Source organism: Haliotis rubra, unplaced genomic scaffold, assembly GCF_003918875.1.
Source record: "Haliotis rubra isolate DU_JTF1 unplaced genomic scaffold, ASM391887v1 Scf541, whole genome shotgun sequence".
Lineage (NCBI taxonomy): Eukaryota > Metazoa > Mollusca > Gastropoda > Lepetellida > Haliotidae > Haliotis > Haliotis rubra.
The window spans coordinates 226,169-244,787 of NW_025767237.1; the positions used below are offsets into that span (position 1 = coordinate 226,169).

At 39.3% G+C, this 18,619-nt stretch overlaps 1 protein-coding gene across 4 annotated transcripts; it reads right to left on the reverse strand.

Moving 5' to 3' along the window:
- Positions 1-1,353: 1,353 nt before the first annotated feature.
- Positions 1,354-16,015, reverse strand: LOC124253481 (protein FAM117B-like). Of its 4 annotated transcripts, none has more exons than XM_046687275.1 (8): positions 15,615-16,015; positions 11,245-11,396; positions 10,377-10,472; positions 9,636-9,851; positions 9,004-9,072; positions 8,171-8,411; positions 6,872-6,998; positions 1,354-5,731 (listed from the first exon to the last, which is right to left on the reverse strand). In XM_046687275.1, the coding sequence occupies exons 1-8, from the start codon at positions 15,829-15,831 to the stop codon at positions 5,545-5,547; spliced, it is 1,305 nt and encodes a 434-aa protein (XP_046543231.1). In that variant the 5' UTR covers positions 15,832-16,015; the 3' UTR covers positions 1,354-5,544. The 4 variants fall into 4 exon arrangements, with proteins under 4 accessions (XP_046543231.1, XP_046543229.1, XP_046543230.1 ...); XM_046687273.1 differs by having other exon boundaries at positions 6,872-7,001; XM_046687274.1 differs by having other exon boundaries at positions 10,374-10,472.
- Between the last annotated feature and the right edge of the window lie 2,604 nt (positions 16,016-18,619).

The following is an 18,619-nucleotide window of genomic DNA, read 5'->3' on the forward strand; positions in this document are numbered from 1 at the left end:
TTTGCTCATCTGCGCACTATTGGACATATCTGACCATATCTCACCACCGAATCTGCCACCACTCTTGTCCTGTCTCTAGTTATGAGCAGGATTGATGACTGTAACTCTCTTCTCGCTGGTGCCACTAAGACACAGATAAGGAAACTTCAGCGTGTGCAAAACGCTGCTGCACGTGTAGTGACCTAGTCACGTAAATCTGATGACACTCTGAAACTCCTTCAATCTTTACACTGGCCGCCCATTCACTACAGGATTCAGTTCAGGCTTCTGTGCCTCACTTTCCGCTGTCTGTCTGGATCTGCCTCTTCGTATCTGGCCCAGACCCTCGTTATCTGGTTTCCTCCTTATCCCCGCTGTGAGGACTTCTACATATGGTTGGACCCCATGCCAATACCCCTACACCCCAGTACCCTAAATGCCACTACCCCTACTCCTACACCCCAGTACCCTACAATTAGTTAAAACAACACAGGGCATTTACCTGTCTGGCATAATGGACTGACCCGAAGAGAGATTAGTGCATAGAGTATACAGATGAGATCAAGGGAGGGTTAGTGCATAGAGTATACAGATGAGATCAAGGGAGGGATTAGTGCATAGAGTATACAGATGAGATCAAGGGAGGGATTAGTGCATAGAGTATACAGATGAGATCAAGGGAGAGATTAGTGCATAGAGTATACAGATGAGATCAAGGGAGGGATTAGTGCATAGAGTATACAGATGAGATCAAGGGAGGGATTAGTGCATAGAGTATACAGATGAGATCAAGGGAGAGATTAGTGCATAGAGTATACAGATGAGATCAAGGGAGGGATTAGTGCATAGAGTATACAGATGTGATCAAGGGAGGGATTAGTGCATAGAGTATACAGATGGGATCAAGGGAGGGATTAATCTGTTGTTTAGTGATTTGTGTCAAGGAAATTTGGGATCAGCTAAAAGTTGTATTAGTTTCATGATGAAAGATAAACCTCTAGTGTGTAGTAGAAATTGGATAGTGTTTTGTGTCAAGGAAATTTGAGAGAGAGGAGGGGAGAATAGGGGAGGGGGGCCAAACCACCCCGCACCCCACCCCCTTTGAACATTCCTGGATCCGCCTATGCTTTGACATTATATGAAGATATTCTGTTCTTCAACTTAGTTGTTTTAGGCAACGCAAACTTAATGGTAAATTATTTTTACTGGTGTAGGATTGTGGCGGTAGCTGTAGCTGTTGCTGTTCAACTCTTCTGCATCAATTTACAGTAAATGCTGTGCAAACAGAATTCTACATTCATGTTTCCCAATTTGTGTCACAAAATATTAATTGGAATCCATAGAGATCCGATCAAGAAGAACAAACAATGTAAGTGTTGTACAAAAGATAAACTTTTATTTCTAAATGAAACATACTCTAGGTTTAAAGGACAGAACTCTAAGTACGTGGGAGCCTGCAGCTCTGAAACACCTCGGAGGAAAATACACCAAAATAATTACATATCTGCCATTTTACAGTTTGATTTGTATCAAATTGACTGACTATGTATCACTAAAATAGACATTTCTTCCTTCATGACTGATATGTTCCAAGAATAGCACTTAATGATATCCAAGATGGACGTGCCGGTATGGACATAGCCTGCATATAGGCGGAGGGACAACCACAGTTAAATGTACCATTCAAAGTGTGAAAATAGAGATAATAAATTACATCTACCAGTCAATATTAATTGAAATAACTTACACAAGGTATACAAGTCTTTCATTAACTACAAACTTTGTACATTTTGCATACAGAGTCAGTTCCGTGGTCTCCAACAGTCTGAGAAAGTTATTTTGATTATTGTTTACAATTTACAATTAAACGGTTTACTGGTGCAATATCATTTTCATGTACTTTTCTGATTCTTCAAGCAAGTCCAATTATTTCAGTATGCCGAATATCCCATTTCAGTCATTAGTTATCTGCTTAAATATAACACTAGATTTTCTTCCAATTTTAGATTACCTACAAAACGATTTTGACGTTTATGTTTGGCTTATCAAAACAGAGCGTGGCTCTAAACTGATGTATGAGGATTAAAAGGAGGCTCTCAGGGATGAAAGTCTGATATTTGACTTGAAACAGGAACCAAATATGCTCATGTGGAAATATTAACAACCATTTGCTTTTACTTCAAACAGGTCTTGATAATATTACAGCCAATGAACAAATCAATATTATTTCATCAAAATCATACTAAATAGTGTGTCTGTTTACTGTTGGTGACCAAAGATTAGCTAACATGTATGCAGATGCAAGTGGGTCATTCAATATTTGGGCTCCACTTATTACAAGCCAATAAATAGCACTAACTATACATGCGTTCACAAATATTGCTTTGGTATTTCAAATTGGACTTGTTAACAATTTACATTGTCTTGTGTTATTAGCAACATGCTAATAAAAAACTCTAAATTGTGATTAACACTAACTTCATGTTAAGCATGAAAATCAGAAAGACAAAGTCGACTCCCTTTGTTGCATAAAATGCATCAGGTCCATCACATAATGGATATATCAAGTTTTTCAGTCCCAACAAATGCTGAACACTTTTTGTAGGATTTCTCCTATAAATTTCATAACGAAAGATTTTCGGATTCTAAATGCGCTGGGCACAAGAGCTACCTCAGCCATGCTCCAACAACTAGCATGGCTGGCAACGACATTCAGAAAGCAGAGAGGCCTCTCGTTGCTCACCTACTGTCTATATACAAAACTGACAGAAATGTCAAAACCTCATGGAAGGAAAACTGATACATGTGACTGCCACAAGGGTCAGTCCATTTAAATGCATGTCTGAGATTCGTTAAAAACCAGTCCAGTTCTGCACTGCCAACATCTAATAGTGGTGTCTACAGAAAAACTTATACATTGCACAATAAACCGTGCATCATCCGTTACAATTTGATTTTGCAAATTTTTTTTCAGGTTTAGCTTTCTGTATTTACACATACGCAAGCTTTGTCATTGTGCGATTGTTCCTACAGGCTTGTAGGACGCTGATAATCATTGCTTTACTCAGGATGGATCCTTATCGTGCAATGTTTAGCTGCCTTTTCCAGGATAGGCAAGAACATGTTTCGGCGAAAATATTTGTTCCCGTACACCAAACAGCGAAAACACAGCAAGAGAACACATTTTTCTCTCCTCCTTTGGGTGGATGCGTAACAACTGCAAAAGAGCATCATGGAATGTTGAGGGGAAAACCCAGAAGTCTGCTGGACTCCTCTACAAACAATGTGTCACCAGGTCGGCGGCTTGAACAAGATTGGACGCTGACGAAGTTTTTACTATTGTTAAAGGGCTTTCGATACAGGTAAAGAGACAATTGGACCCATCAAAAGTTCACAATCATCTGACCTATAGCAAGAAACTCAGTGAATGACCTTAACATTGTTCTATTTGACCCTGTTGTTGGACACTTTTCAACAAAGCAATTCCCTCACTGCAGGTAAATTACAGGCCTTGATCATTCAATGGAATCATAATCTCCAAATAAAACTATGTAGGAATGTGTAAAGTCAACTTCAGTTCAGATCTGTTCCAATGAATTGAAGGTTAAACTGGAAATATTCACTGTTATTTGAGTGCAGACATAATGGAAGCTCCAACCTGAGTCAGTGGAACAAACATTAGTTGTGACAATATAGATCTAGAAGAATATTGACTTTTTGTCTTTAAACCCAAATACCAGGAGGTTCACACTGACTCATAGTTTGAGTAATTCTTTGACAAAGCTCCACAACTAGGAAATAGGTTGACCTCTGTGTATTGTACTTTGCCACCATGAGGAGAGACAGCCAAATATCAGTGTAAAAGTCAGCCACCACAAACAAAATGTTAATATGTGTCAACAAACTTAATCAATTTGGTCCACAAAGCAAATATTCTTGTAGACTAATTTCAAAAGTGGATTACACATTTCAAATACCAGTTTGATTATAGAACAGATACAAATGACTTAGGTGAATGCCATTATGAATGATAATACTTGGGAACAAGGAGCACACAAAAAAAGCCCTAAATGGTAACATTGTGACCAATAACCTAGGCGTTTCAGCAAAAGAATAACAGTTTTTTGTATTCTTCATCAAAACATAGTAAAACAATGATAACATGATTATCAGTGACAACCAGTAAGGTAATTCATATATCATACCAGTGTGAACAAACTTGTATCTTATCAACATTGGCACATACGCATAGTTTTAGAAAATATTTTAATTGAAAACGAACAGTGAATGTTTACCTCAAGTTTAAACCCTCATTAGAAAGGGGACAAACTGCCACTAGACTGTTTGATTAACTGCTTAGGTACCCTGGGATCTGTCATATCAGGTGCATAATTTTGAACATTTTTAGACTTCAAATTAATGAAAGCAGTGCTGATATAATATATGAACGACTTCCATCAGATTTGTCCAATTACTCAGTCAGTATTAATGGTAACTTAGGCATTCAGGATTCCATCATCAACGATTACCTCAAATCCAGGGAAAAGTGTCTAATCATAAGGCCAAGTGACTCATTAAAATTGCCAGTTCCAATAACCAGTTAGATTCCAATAACCACTAAACAGTCTCTAAAAACAAAAACGCTGCAGATCAAAATAACATTATGAGAGCCACACAGATACAAGGATATATAATTATGTATATACATATACAATTTTAACAAGAAATATAACAAAGTATTAAGGATACTGAATTTCATTCACACTGAAAACATACTATTATTTCAACTTAAAATACACACAAAGCATTTCAGTAGACTTGCTCATCTAAAATGAAGAAACATATTGCTTCAGTCTAAAATTGCAAAGGTGAAAGAATATGCAAAAGTGCAATCTTACTGATCATACGCATGTCACAGTTTATTAAATTGCTATATGGCGGAAATAATGCTTATGCAACACAATTTTAACTCACTAACAACAGCGTATTAAATGCACATGCATCACACGTTTGGCCACCAGGACACCCACAGGTGTGGTTAGACTGCGATCATAAGTGGCCACATGTGAACGAATCACTTTCCTTATGTTTACATTTTCTACTTTTTGGAGAGAGTATACCATAGTCTGAGCCATTTTTTGTGAAACTCTACAAAATGGAATGAACATTTATCTCATCAAACATTTAGCAAGATACGTGGACGTGCATAATTCAGCTGATGATCCCAATGCAAGTTTTCTCAATCAATACACATAGAATGAAATGAGACAGTCAGTATAATACAAGAATACATATCAAGCTCTGTGAAGAGAGCATATAATAATTATATCATGCCACAATCCAGGCATATAGATTTGTATACCAACAATAAACATAATTGTGACTCTTTTCTTTGTGATGTTTTGCAACTCATTGTCAATCAAAATATATATGTATGCGAAATAAGAAGTAACAAAGGAAAAACAAACAGTGGTCATATTTAAATATAGGAACACTCCTTGGGTGACATGACTTATTTCCAGGTAGTCTGGTAATGGCACAGTGAAATGAGATTATCCCCCCTGTTTACTGCCCTTCTATTGTAGGGGGCGTTGGTGGTGGAGCTACTGGTGGAACGGTGTTGAGGCCTATGTCCTGTGTGGGACTGCAGTAACTTCTGATCAGGGGGCAGAAAGCAGAGCTCTGACTCTGCTTGAAAATGAACTGATTTGGCTTTACTGGACAGAATAGAGACTCTTTGATGCTAGGTTTTCTGAAAGATAAATTGTAAAACATTAAATACCAGGTTCTCGAACAACACCTCCCTGAAAGCAATAAGGAACTTCTGGCATCTTCAGGCCATTATCATATGAACTTGAAACACATAATCAACCATCTGTGTTGGTAAAGATTCATCACGCAAACTGTGACTTTGGAGACAAGATTCTTCAGGACATTTTGATTTGAAATCAGTCTAGAATAGGAACCCGTATGAATCCCTGCACAGTGGATCTCATGACAACCTCCAACCCAATCTCAAAGCCTGTACAGTTGTCACTATGGTAAACCCAACCCTATCTTAACCCCTACAAAACACCTAACCTGCCCTGACCACTCTCTCGTCAGAATTGTGTTTGTTTGTTTGTTGCACCTCACTCAGCAACATTCCAGCTATATGACGGAGGTCGATAAACAACTCCGTCATAACACAAGGCACAGGCAGTTGCCAGGAGGTCACATGCTAATCTGTGTATGTTGTTGTCATGAGAGAGTGAGTGAGTGAGTTTAGTTTTACGCCACACTCAGCAATATTCCAGCTATATGGTGGCGGTCTGTAAATAATTGAGTCTGGATGAGACAATCCAGTGATCAACAGCATGAGCATCAATCTGCGCAACTGGGAACCGATGAAATGTGTCAACCAAATCAGCGAACCTGACCACCTGATCCCGTTAGTCGCCTCTTACGACAAGCATGGGTTACTGAAGATTCTAGCCCAGACCTTCACGGGTCTGTCAGGAAAGTAAATGCGCTACTTTCCCTAGGTCCTGCTGTTGAGATGATCATGTCTGTAAACAATGATCCCTGGAAGTGATGATCAAGTGATGGATATTATGAACAACAATCTACACAATACCATGCAATGAACGAAGTCACCGAGCCAAACCCCCAATCCAGTCACTGCCTCTTGCTACTATCACAGGCTGCTAGGGATCCCACATAACCTGGAATCTCTACAGACCTGACTATGTGAGTATAGGAGTACAACTATTACCTGCTTGTAGCAGTATTCCATAATTCCGGCAAGCACACAGATATTGGGATAAATCAACATAGGAAACAGGTTCAACATAGGCAAACAACATCTAGTAATCATCTGTCAGTGCATCAAGATTCAGGGCTCTCTATTTACCTGGATTCCTCAATGACTCGCACCTTCTCACACCCATCTGGAGGCTCTCGGACAAAGTCGCATTTCTCTGCTTTGGGGCTTGAAACAAATTTTGTGATTGAGGGTTCTGGGGAGTCTTCAGCTTCACCTGTTGCACACACGTCAAATAAACATCAACAGGTCAAATAAGCACGGACATTTCAAATAATCAGAAACAGGTCTCAGAAGAACCACAGACTTATATCACAACAAAAGTAACAGAGTTTGTTATGGTTTAGCAACTTCCTTAGACTAATGGGCATGTCAAAAGTACACAATACTACAATCACCATTGTCGGAAGACTTGCTGTCTGACATTGACATATCTACAACACTACAATCACTTTTGTCGGAAGACTTGCTGACATAGCTACAACACTTTGGAACTTGCTGTCCGTCATGACAACAATACTACAATCACCATTGTCGGAAGACTTGCTGCTTATCCTGACAATACTACAATCACCTATGTCGGACTTGCTGACATAGCTACAACACTTTGGAACTTGCTGTCCGTCATGACAACAATACTACGATCACCATTGTCGGAAGACTTGCTGCTTATCCTGACAATACTACAATCACCTATGTCGGAAGACTTGCTGCTTATCCTGACAATACTACAATCACCTTTGTCGGAAGACTTGCTGCTTGTCCTGACAATACTACAATCACCATTGTCGGAAGACTTGCTGCTTGTCCTGGAAGACTTGCTGCTTATCCTGACAATACTACAATCACCTATGTCGGAAGACTTACTGCTTATCCTGACAATACTACAATCACCTTTGTCGGAAGACTTGCTGCTTATCCTGACAATACTACAATCACCATTGTCAGAAGACTTGCTGCTTGTCCTGACAATACTACAATCACCATTGTCAGAAGACTTGCTGCTTGTCCTGACAATACTACAATCACCTATGTCGGAAGACTTGCTGCTTGTCCTGACAATACTACAATCACCTATGTCGGAAGACTTGCTGCTTGTCCTGACAATACTACAATCACCTTTGTCGGAAGACTTGCTGCTTGTCCTGACAATTCTACAATCACCTATGTCGGAAGACTTGCTGCTTATCCTGACAATACTACAATCACCTTTGTCAGAAGACTTGCTGCTTGTCATTACAATGCTACAATCACCTATGTCGGAAGACTTGCTGCTTATCCTGACAATACTACAATCACCTTTCTGGGAAGACTTGCTGCTTGTCATGACAATACGACAATCACCTATGTCGGAAGACTTGCTGCTTGTCATGGCAACATTATAATCACCTTTGTCGGAAGACTTGCTGTCTGTTGACTCGGACCGACTGGAGGGCCGGGAGGTGTCCATGTGACCAGGAATGATTGGTATGGCAGGACTGATGGAGTCGGCACGACTCCCACTGCTGGTGGTGGTGTACGGCTCGTCCACCTGTCCTGATGGTGTCTGTGTGTTCACTGAACGTGTTGAGCCAATTCGGATAATGTCAGGAATCGGAGCTCTGTGACCATCAGGGATCTCGGGATGAGACTGCAAGTGAAAAAGTGTCAGTTGTATATTTGTTTATCAGAGCAGGACCATGTCAAGAAAGATCTGATTTTGCAATTAGACTAAGCCAGTAAGATGTGAACATCAGAGTTCCTTATCCACTTTCAAGCTTGCCACACGGCAGTATCAGATCATATCCACAAAGAAATCTGGTGCCCAACAAGCATAAAGGGACAGAGTTTGCTCACAAAGATTGCTACAGCATCTACCAGCTGCCAGTAGACAGCGACAAGCCACAGGTGTAAAGAGTACAAACCAATTCTATGGAAGAGCTAAGGCATGGGGTATTGGATTATTTGATGTATGCATACTACCTGCTAGCTTCATATGAGTAGGCTATTGCACTAGATAATATTACCCTCACCATACACAACAGTTAAAGGTTAAATGAGTTACCCTAGCTTTGACAATATTTCGGAAAATCTTAACATGTCACTTATGGAAAGGAAGTCGGAAGTGATGCTGCATCTCCAGAGAAAGATTTAACCTAATGTATTTGCCCTCTTGTAAACCTACAAATAGTTTCCACGTTCAAGGTGATTTATCCCAAACATACAACAAAAGAAACACATACATGTACTTTTAGTTCTGATTCTTCAGGTTCGATGGCGGCTGGGTTGTTCAGAACAAGTTTTTCAATTTCCTGCAACAGATAACAAACCAAATCAATAAGAAATCAATTTTCCTGGGGTTCAGGATGTTTGTTCAAATCATACTTTAAACTTGAGGCCCCTAAGGTTGAACCTTCTAACATTAAGTTACAGACAAGGACTTTCTTTGTTTCCAACATTGATAGTTATAAGTGAATATAATTTCTATTAACCTTGAAAATGGCTTAGACATATGAATTTCTTAATTAAAAGGTTTATGGAAAGCAGTACAGTCAAATGCATTAGCTGAGTAAAATCACAACACATACAAATGTACAAGGTCAGAAATAAGGCAAATTCAGATACTGTTGCTAAATTTAGATGAGATTTCCAAAGGTCCTTATAATAACAATTGACTTCGTTCAGACATGTCAGGCTTGCAGTTAATATGTTCACAGAAAGAAATGTTTGGCCAAGACTGATGAATTATTGTCATATGAAAAGTATCAGGTTCAGTAAAATATTTTAAATTTATAACAATAGCCAAGCAAACATGGAGTCTTCAAATATTAAGTCCCCCAAAATAAATCTATTGCCTGTAAAGGGGCCGACTTACTGTATTTAGTCCTTCTACACTGTTGCGTTGGTACTTCGACATGTTTGTTTTAGGAATGTTAGTGGGTATGCCAATAGCTTTTGACTGGCTGAAGACAGTGGGTGGTGCCGTGAGGGAGAGGGCAGAGTGTTTGCCTTGCACTGGACTCTGGCGCTGTTTGCTCCATTCCTTCTCCTTGCTGCCTTCTTTCGTTCGCTGTAGTCGCTGTTTTATCAGCTGGTAACACAATCACCACATATCAATCAACCTATCATCATTAGTCAAACCAACTGTCGTGTTTGTCAGATGAAAGGTTGAGTACTGTGCCCATAACTAACCATCTAACCATAAAATAAACTATTGCTGATTGACTGAAGCAGAAATGTAGAAAAATACTTTGTCAAAACCACCAGGACAAACCTAACTCAATGAAGCAAGAGCTAGACTGTGTATGTCATGTAACATTCATCATTAACAATGATAAAGGACCTTGAAATGTCCAGACATGTACCTCACGGTTCAATTGACCATAGTTTGGGGGCCAAAAATACACTACGGTTTAATTTTTTCAAAATCAAATTATAGGTTAGGTTTTATCTCAGATAACATATGGCACTCTTATTGATATTCACCAAAATGTGAATTAATGGCTACAGTTATTCGTTACAATGTGGATCAGGAAAGAAATGATTCACATGATGACTGGGAGCCAATTCCAAATAGAAAGCATGTTTATCTCCAATGACAGCGATCTCTTACCACCTTAAGTTGGTCTCCCTGACCAAATGATGCTGATCTCTTGTGCCCCTTATCCTTCTTCCTGTCAAGGCTGCTGACCGACTCCCACTCATCAGGAGTCTGAGCAATAGAATGAGGCATGTGTCAGTATGGTTTTACGCTGCTATTAGCATTATCATGGCATAGGACACCAGAAATGGGCTTCACACATTGTACCCATATGTGGAATCGAATCTGGGTCTTCAGCATGACGAGCGAACACTTTAACCACGAGGCTACCGCCCCACAATAGACTAGAATTTATATGACTCATAATATGATTTACATGAAAGACGGGCAACTACTTCAATGAAATAGTGAGCACTGCTATTAGTGAGCATTATGAACACTTTACTAAATTGCCAACAAGAAACAATATGCTCTTGTGGCTTATCAAATATTCTCTCATCATGTCTTTCCCTTCATGTCCTGTACAAAATAGTCTGAGTACTATCTCCAAGAGATGCACAAAAAGGTTACACAACAGTAATGGTAGAATGATGAACATTTCGAATTGACATGATACATGATCCATCTCCATAGACGAACAATAACCTTTCATGAGCTGGCACAATAACAATGGTGATACAAACACAGCCCGACAGGAATAATGTTCCTTTTCACGATCTTCACTTCAAACAATTTATTAATTAGCAAGTGTCTGAAATTGCCATAAATTTCAAAATTGATCAGTGTCAGTGATTGACAATTTAAAAATGAAAATAGAAATATCATACATTAAGAAGTCAATTTGCCAGGACATTTAATGTAAACAACACATTAGGTCTGATGGTCATGGCGGTCACCTGCATTATCAGACACAGTGCCTTACTGATGATCACTTTCAACACACCTGTGTAAATTTGTCACATGTGAGCACCCCCAGATTGTGAGAGCTGTAGGAATGTGGATCTTTGGGCCACTGGCCAGCAAGGTAGATCGTGTCCAGGGAACTGGCTCGCCACAAGCTGGGCACAGGGCTCTGACGATGTGATTTTGACTTTTCTGAAACATAAACATTTCACAGTTAATGATAACCAAATATCCTCTCAGGAAAAACACCACAATCAATACTTGCTCACATCATCTGTCAGCCAAAGACACACAAGAAATCATCAGAAGTGTCTATGAAATACAAGTGGGAAAAGGCCTTAGAAAACTAATGCTCAAGATCTCATCCAGTGCCAGAAGCATTCCAGTCTCAAGGATAAAAGTAGTAAGTGATGTATGACGTCAACCTCCTTATGATTTTTAAGAAATTACAGTAAGTATAAGAAGGTGGGTTGAGCTGGTCACAAAAGCCAGCAATGTCAGGTTTCCATATTCAGGGTTAAGAAGATCTTGGAAGGTTTGCTCACACAGCAAATGTGGTATAATAAGCAGATCAACCTGTCCATTGTGTATGTATCCCAATACATATCCCAAATACTGTATTGTTGATTTTCATGCATTGTAATAAGATGAAAATTAATATATTTTCAATAGTACACACGTCCCAAATCCGTCAAATGTCTCTCATGATTTGACACTGCACCCCTAATCTGCAGTTGTTCCAGACCTGCAGAATATTTTAGTCTAGACGCCCATTTGATCTCAACATTCAGCATTAAGGATGAGGACAGGACTCTTTGGTTTTCAGGCTTAAAGTCAAACACTGATTGGAGCTTTCATGTTTTTGGTGGAAATTGGACTTCACTCTATCATTCATGGTAAAGTTTAACAAAATTAAATGTACGTGAAGATTTCTTGAACATTTTTCTGTTAAATTATTCCTTACATGCTAAATAAAACATCCTGTCAATCCAGTCATGCAATGAATAAGAGGTGAAAGCAGCATCTGGCGTGTAGAGGTGTAACAAAGGTGTAACAATACTGTGGGTTATGATATGTATCCCATACTAGAGTGATATACGAGTTGTATTCTCTACCATGGGTGCAACATGATTTGTATTCCAATACTATATGGGTGCAAAGTGAATCGTATCATGATACTGTACAAAATAAGTTTCTATTTGCATGGGAATCACAAGTTTCAGTCATTTAAGGTCATTTTAGGAGTGATACACATGAAGGCTGAAAATCTGTGGATGTCAAGTTATGTAAAATGAGGGACACTACATTACAGAGTATATTACTACTCCTTAATCAGTGATGAAGGAGTAGCCCCATGGGGCTTGTGAATTGATGGGGTTCAGCTGGATGAAGATGGTCATTTATTTCCCTTCTTTGGTGGAGGTCTTTCAGGGTCTACTTGTGTTGATGGTCTCGTTTAGTAGTGTGTGTTTTCCCTATGTTTAGGTAGGTAGTCTTGTTGGAAAGTTGGAGAGAGTGTCCATGGTTTTATGTCGCTTTTAGCAACATTCCAGAAATAACATGGCAGGGACACCAGAAATAGGCGTCACACAATGTACCCATGTGGGGAATGGAACCCTGGTCTTCAGCATGACAAGCAGACGCTATAACCCCTAGGCTACCCCATCATCACTCAACAAGTTGGAAGAAGCCTGGGATGTTTGTGACCACAGCTGCTTTGGCTCTGTCAGCTTCTGTGATGTTGTGTTGTCTTTATGAAGTCATGAGTGAGTGAGTGAGTATTTGAAGTCACATCAGCAATATTTCAGCCATGTAGTGACTCTTTATGAAGTAAGGCATGGCATGTTTCTCTTTATGAGTAAGTTTTGGCGTTGTTAGGGGACTTCCGTGATAGTTTCACCAATAAGATGAAGGCGCAAGAATATACTTTGTAATGATGTGTCCCTCATCCATATTAATTATTACAGAAGTTGACATCCAAGAATTTTCACCCTTTCTGAATAGTTTGGTTTTACATCTAAAAACTAAATGGATGAGATATTTCAGGGCAAAACATATAGGCTTGAGGGCACTATGGCAGTTATATTATTCAAACCCCACTGAGAACACTACACAATATGTACCAGCTGGTTGTTGAATAGTTTCATTTAGCACTGTAAACATGTGTGTTGTATTGTCAGTCTCATATTGGGATATATGACAGTATCATTCCCACACTACTCATCATGTTAACATAGAAACATGGCAGCACAGTAGCCGACTCGGCAACATGACTCTTGACATCAGTACATGTCCATGTTCACACACACCACCAACAGTAACAGTTGAGCTTATCTCACCAACACAAGGTTTACTACATTCAAGCTAGTGGTCTAATAGACAATGTGGCAGACTGGTCTCGGGCATGTCACGTTGTACTGAATTGGTATCCAATTTCTTCTATTGTTGAGGATGAAAGAATAATTACTGATACATGCAGACTAAGGCTGTTACGATTCACTCGCAGATTCAGTGAATCGAACCGGAACCCTTCATGAATTCAATTCGTTTTTCGTGGTCACCAGAACCGAATATTAACAAAGATTTACGATTTTTGTAAGGGAGCATGTTTTACTTGAACCCTTATGTCCTTTTCCAAACTGAGATATGGCACATGTACTAGCATTGCAGTAGTGCAAGTCATGTTAGTTTGCCAAGACTGCACATGGTACTGTCATCTATAACTATTACATACCAAATTTGAATGTCATGAGATCACTGGCTATTGCTGTGACAAATCAAAACTGTCAACATGGGCATTCCATATTGTACATCAATCACTTAACTACAATATTGTATTCGTGAATAATTATTCGTATTCGTTACCCAATATTCATGATACGTATCATCTTCGCCACATAGTGTATTCGTTACCCAATATTCATGACACGTATCATATTCACATAGTGTATAGTGTATTCATGATACGCATTATTTTGCCCAATATTCATGATATGTATCATATTAAGCAACATAGTGTATTCGTTAACCAATATTCATGATATGTATCATATTAAGCCACATAGTGTATTAGTTATCCAATATTAATGATCATGTATCATATTTGCCACATAGTGTATTCGTTACCCAATATTGTATTGTTATCAATATTCATGATACGCATCATATTAAGCCACATAGTGTATTCGTTACCCAATATTCATGATCGCATCATATTTGCCACGTTAACAATATTCCAATATTCATATCATATTCCGGCCACATAGTGTATTAGCCACATAGTCATATTCATAGCAACATAGTGTATTATAGTTACCCAATATTCATGATATCATATTCGGCCACATAGTGTATTAGTTACCCAATATTAATGATATGCATCATATTTGCCACATAGTGTATTCGTTACCCAATATTCATGATACGCATCATATTCGCCACATAGTGTATTCGTTACCCAATATTCATGATACGTATCATATTCGCCACATAGTGTATTCGTTACCCAATATTCATGATACATATCATATTCGCCACATAGTGTATTCGTTAACCAATATTCATGATATGTATCATATTCGCCACATAGTGTATTCGTTACCCAATATTCATGATACGAGGCAAGACTTCTGCCCGTATCCCCACACACACACCCCCCTAGATTTTATCGATAAAAAAATTTCTTTGAGTGGCACTTTTTGAAGTTGAGTATGTGTTTCAGTATGTTCAGATACAATTTGAGAAACATATTCAAATTCATCCTTATTAGATGAAGAATAAATATTTAGGTGATATTATTTGACTAGAATGAAATTTAAGGGGAGACACTGGCAGAAGTCTTTCCCAAAGGTTCTCTGTACATACATCCAAACATATCAAATGTCAATAAAAGTGATTTAGAACATATAACACAAAATCTGGCATGTCACATTGTCTGATGCCCATTTTGACAGCTGGTACAAACAAATAACCAGTGCTGCACAGGGCCTGGATATATTTTGACATGTATAGCATTGCTGTTCAATAGGTCAGCACTCATTAACCATATGTTTGGGAAATAGGCTTCTTCAAATACACATTAAATAAACAGACCACTAAGCCATACCACAGTTTGTGGTAAATCTATCTTATGTTAGAATCACAATATAAACTTTGGTTTCAAACCGGCACTGAGGAGTCCATTTGAGCCTCCCTACTCACAAGTCAGAAATGGATGCAAATGTCACAGTAAAATTCAGATAACTACTAACTTGAATACACACACAGACTGATAACGAATATAAACAGTTAATGACAAAACAGAATCATAAACAGAGCGTAATTTATTGATGTATGATGTCTATGATTTGTGACTTCTTGAAAAATATGGCGGTGCATAATGGGCAGCTGTATTCGTCTGTCAGATCTTACCTCTGGGCGAGCTTGGACTTTTTCGCTCTGGAGACGCTCGATGGTCTGGGGATTTTCGACTCCATATTTTGTGACTGCTTGGTGTAGGAGATGCATTTAAGCTGCGTGTTGGACTTTTTTGTTTCAGAGTGAATGTCTTAACAGCTTTTATCGGTCCTTGCTTTGTTGATGCCGGGGACACATTACGACGAACTCGTTGAGGCGGCTGTCCTGACATTTCTTTCACACTCTCTTCGTGAAATTTGTTTGAAGACCCTTCCTTAGTCTTCCACCTTTATGTAGAAAAAGTTGTTCTCGGCCTATCAAGGCAGACTATCGAAAAAACTTAGATTTTCATCCCTGGCACTGTGTCAATTTTCTCCAACCCAGAACTCTCTCAAAAAAATTTCACACAACGGTGGCACGTGACTACAATCTGGCTGTCTGATTGGTCAGATTTCCGCCATATTTCTCACCCAGAAAATCCCTTTCTCTTGATAGCGAAAGGTATTTGTCAATTTATTGATGGTAATGCATCATCGCAAGAAACTTCAACAGTCATAACTGCCTGAGAATTTCTCGATTCTTGAACCGCTTTTCGCTTCATTTGATCTTTCTTGCGTCAAATCAAGAATATCCCCCATGAGTCCCCGTACACGGTCGATTATCTCCCTTGCAGGTGCTTGACAACCAGTCGTTCATGTAAACAATGGAATGACAAGTGGTGTTAACAAAGATATAACGGGTTCTAAAGTCCACTTGTAAAACTTAATCTGTGACAGAACTAATCTTTTCCATATTTGATTGAAACTACACGAGTATTTGTCGTGTATGTCATATATAGCTCTTTAAATTGAGCTGACCTAGAACTGCAATTTTGATATTCATTTCTTTCTGTATATGTTGAGTGAAACACTATTATGTGAATGCTTCATGAGTTATAGGAGTTCACACATTGATAAAATTGATATTTAGTGAGCATATAGGATGTTAGCATCAAACGTTTATGGACTGATTGTGTGATATGTGTAAAAATATTATGTTGTTTCCGGTTTGGCAATTCGCCAAAAGTCAGCTGCCATGCTTCCTTAGCAACGGAAGGGAGCAGTTATTGTCGAACCGTCCTCACAAAGAAAAAATCCAGAAATGTGACGACATTTGGAATTAAAACGACTTCTCCCTGTTGATGTAACAAACTTGTGGAATATTTTGGGAACGAATCCATTTATTCAAATACACGTTAATAACGAGAAAAGGAATATTTACATGCACTTTAATAACACATTAGTGCCATTTAAAATGTACGCCAGTACCTTTGACATAAACTAAACTATGTTTTTTTGACACAGACATAGACAATTTTTGAAAGTACACAGGTTGTGTGTTTCAGTGATCTGTTATGCATTTGTATGCCTGTGTCAGCAATATTCACACTTTTTTAGCATCATGCACATAGTCGAATTTGGACCAACCAAACCATTATTAGCAGAGTCCCACACCTACACCACACAGTACACCAACCAACTGACGCCCAATCTACTTTGTGAGATCATACAAGCATCGGTTGCTGGGAGCCTTATCTCACCATGAATCCCCATTTAGAGGTTTTAGTGAGTGAGTGAGTTTAGTTTTACGCCGCTTGTAGCAATACTCCAGCAATATCACGGCGGGGGACACCACAAATGGGCTTCACACGTTGTACCCATGTAGGGAATCGAACCCAGGCCTACCGCGTGACGAGTGAACGCTTTACTCCCGCCGCCCAATTTAGAGGTTTTAGATATTAAACCAGGGAATATATAATATATTTTAAATACTGTCTCCGGTTAAACGTAAAACATATATACTAGCCACATAAAGAAACTGTGCACACAGAAAATTCCTTCAGAATTGGAATACAACACAGTAAAGACGACATGATGTAGACACTTTATAAGCTGAAGTATCGGGCCTCAACAACATGTCAAAAGAACATGAACAATACCCGTAACGATGACGTCAGAAGTTCAAAATTGAGTCAGGGGTCACACGTCGAAGTCACAAAGTCAATAACGGGTATGACCATCATGCGCGTGAAGCACAGCAGTGTATCGACGACGCATAGAGGCTACCAAATTTTCCAAATGAAGGCCTGGGGAATGGTTTGGGACGTGGTCACTGCCGTCTGGAACCTGTGTCTGATATGAGTCACCCGAATCCATCTGTCCTGTCTTGGCGTCGTTACTCGGGGACGCCCTGAACGTGGGGGGTCGGTGACGTCATTACTGTTTCCATAACGCCTGACCAATGCAGATATCGTGTTACGGTGGCATTGGAAATGCGCTGCCACCTGTTGTTGGCTCATGCCTGCTCGAACCATTCCAATGGCTTCATGACGTTGAGCACATGTTAATCTTGGCATGACGTGCATGTGACTTTTCATGTGAATTTGTGAACGTTTGAATGACCAAAGATCAAGCAGTGACATCAATTTCTGAGTTTCACATGTTGTGTGCAGCTGCACAGGCTGCACGTGCAGTAACACATTGCAAGTCCATAGGCCACCATCAATGACGTCACGTCGCCTGGCACCTGCATGAGCGTTTGATTGTCTCCAATACTTGCTATGTTCACACCTTTATTTATGCATAAAGACGCTGTCTGCCTATCTTTATATTTTGTGTGTGCACAGCTTCTTTATGTGGCCAGTATATGACACATCTTTGAGAAATTGAAGGTAAATCAACAAAGTGATTACAGATTTGATTTCCCGTATGATCCCGTGTTGTCAAGTGTTAAAATAATGTCACACTGCAGTTCGAGGATGATGATTTGGAGATTTTACGCGCGCTTTCCGACATGGCGAGTGTCACACTTGGAACGAGCACCTTGTTTTGACACCACGCAGCATAGAGTGTATGTGTTTATCCATGTTATACCAACCATATACCAACATTAGAAACGCACCACACTAAACTGCACCGACGATGCTCAGATATCATGGGTACATTTCAGTCTGATGGGGATATTTCGTATTATATGGGTGG

Excerpts from the sequence above, each read along its gene's own strand:
- LOC124253481 (XM_046687272.1), bottom strand. The coding sequence starts at position 15,831 with ATGTCAGGACAGCCGCCTCAACGAGTTCGTCGTAATGTGTCCCCGGCA. Across the intron at positions 11,397-15,614 it reads AAGTCCAAGCTCGCCCAGAG|AAAAGTCAAAATCACATCGT; the intron begins GTAAGATCTGAC and ends TTTATGTTTCAG. Across the intron at positions 9,073-9,635 it reads GTGTAGAAGGACTAAATACA|GAAATTGAAAAACTTGTTCT; the intron begins GTAAGTCGGCCC and ends TATCTGTTGCAG.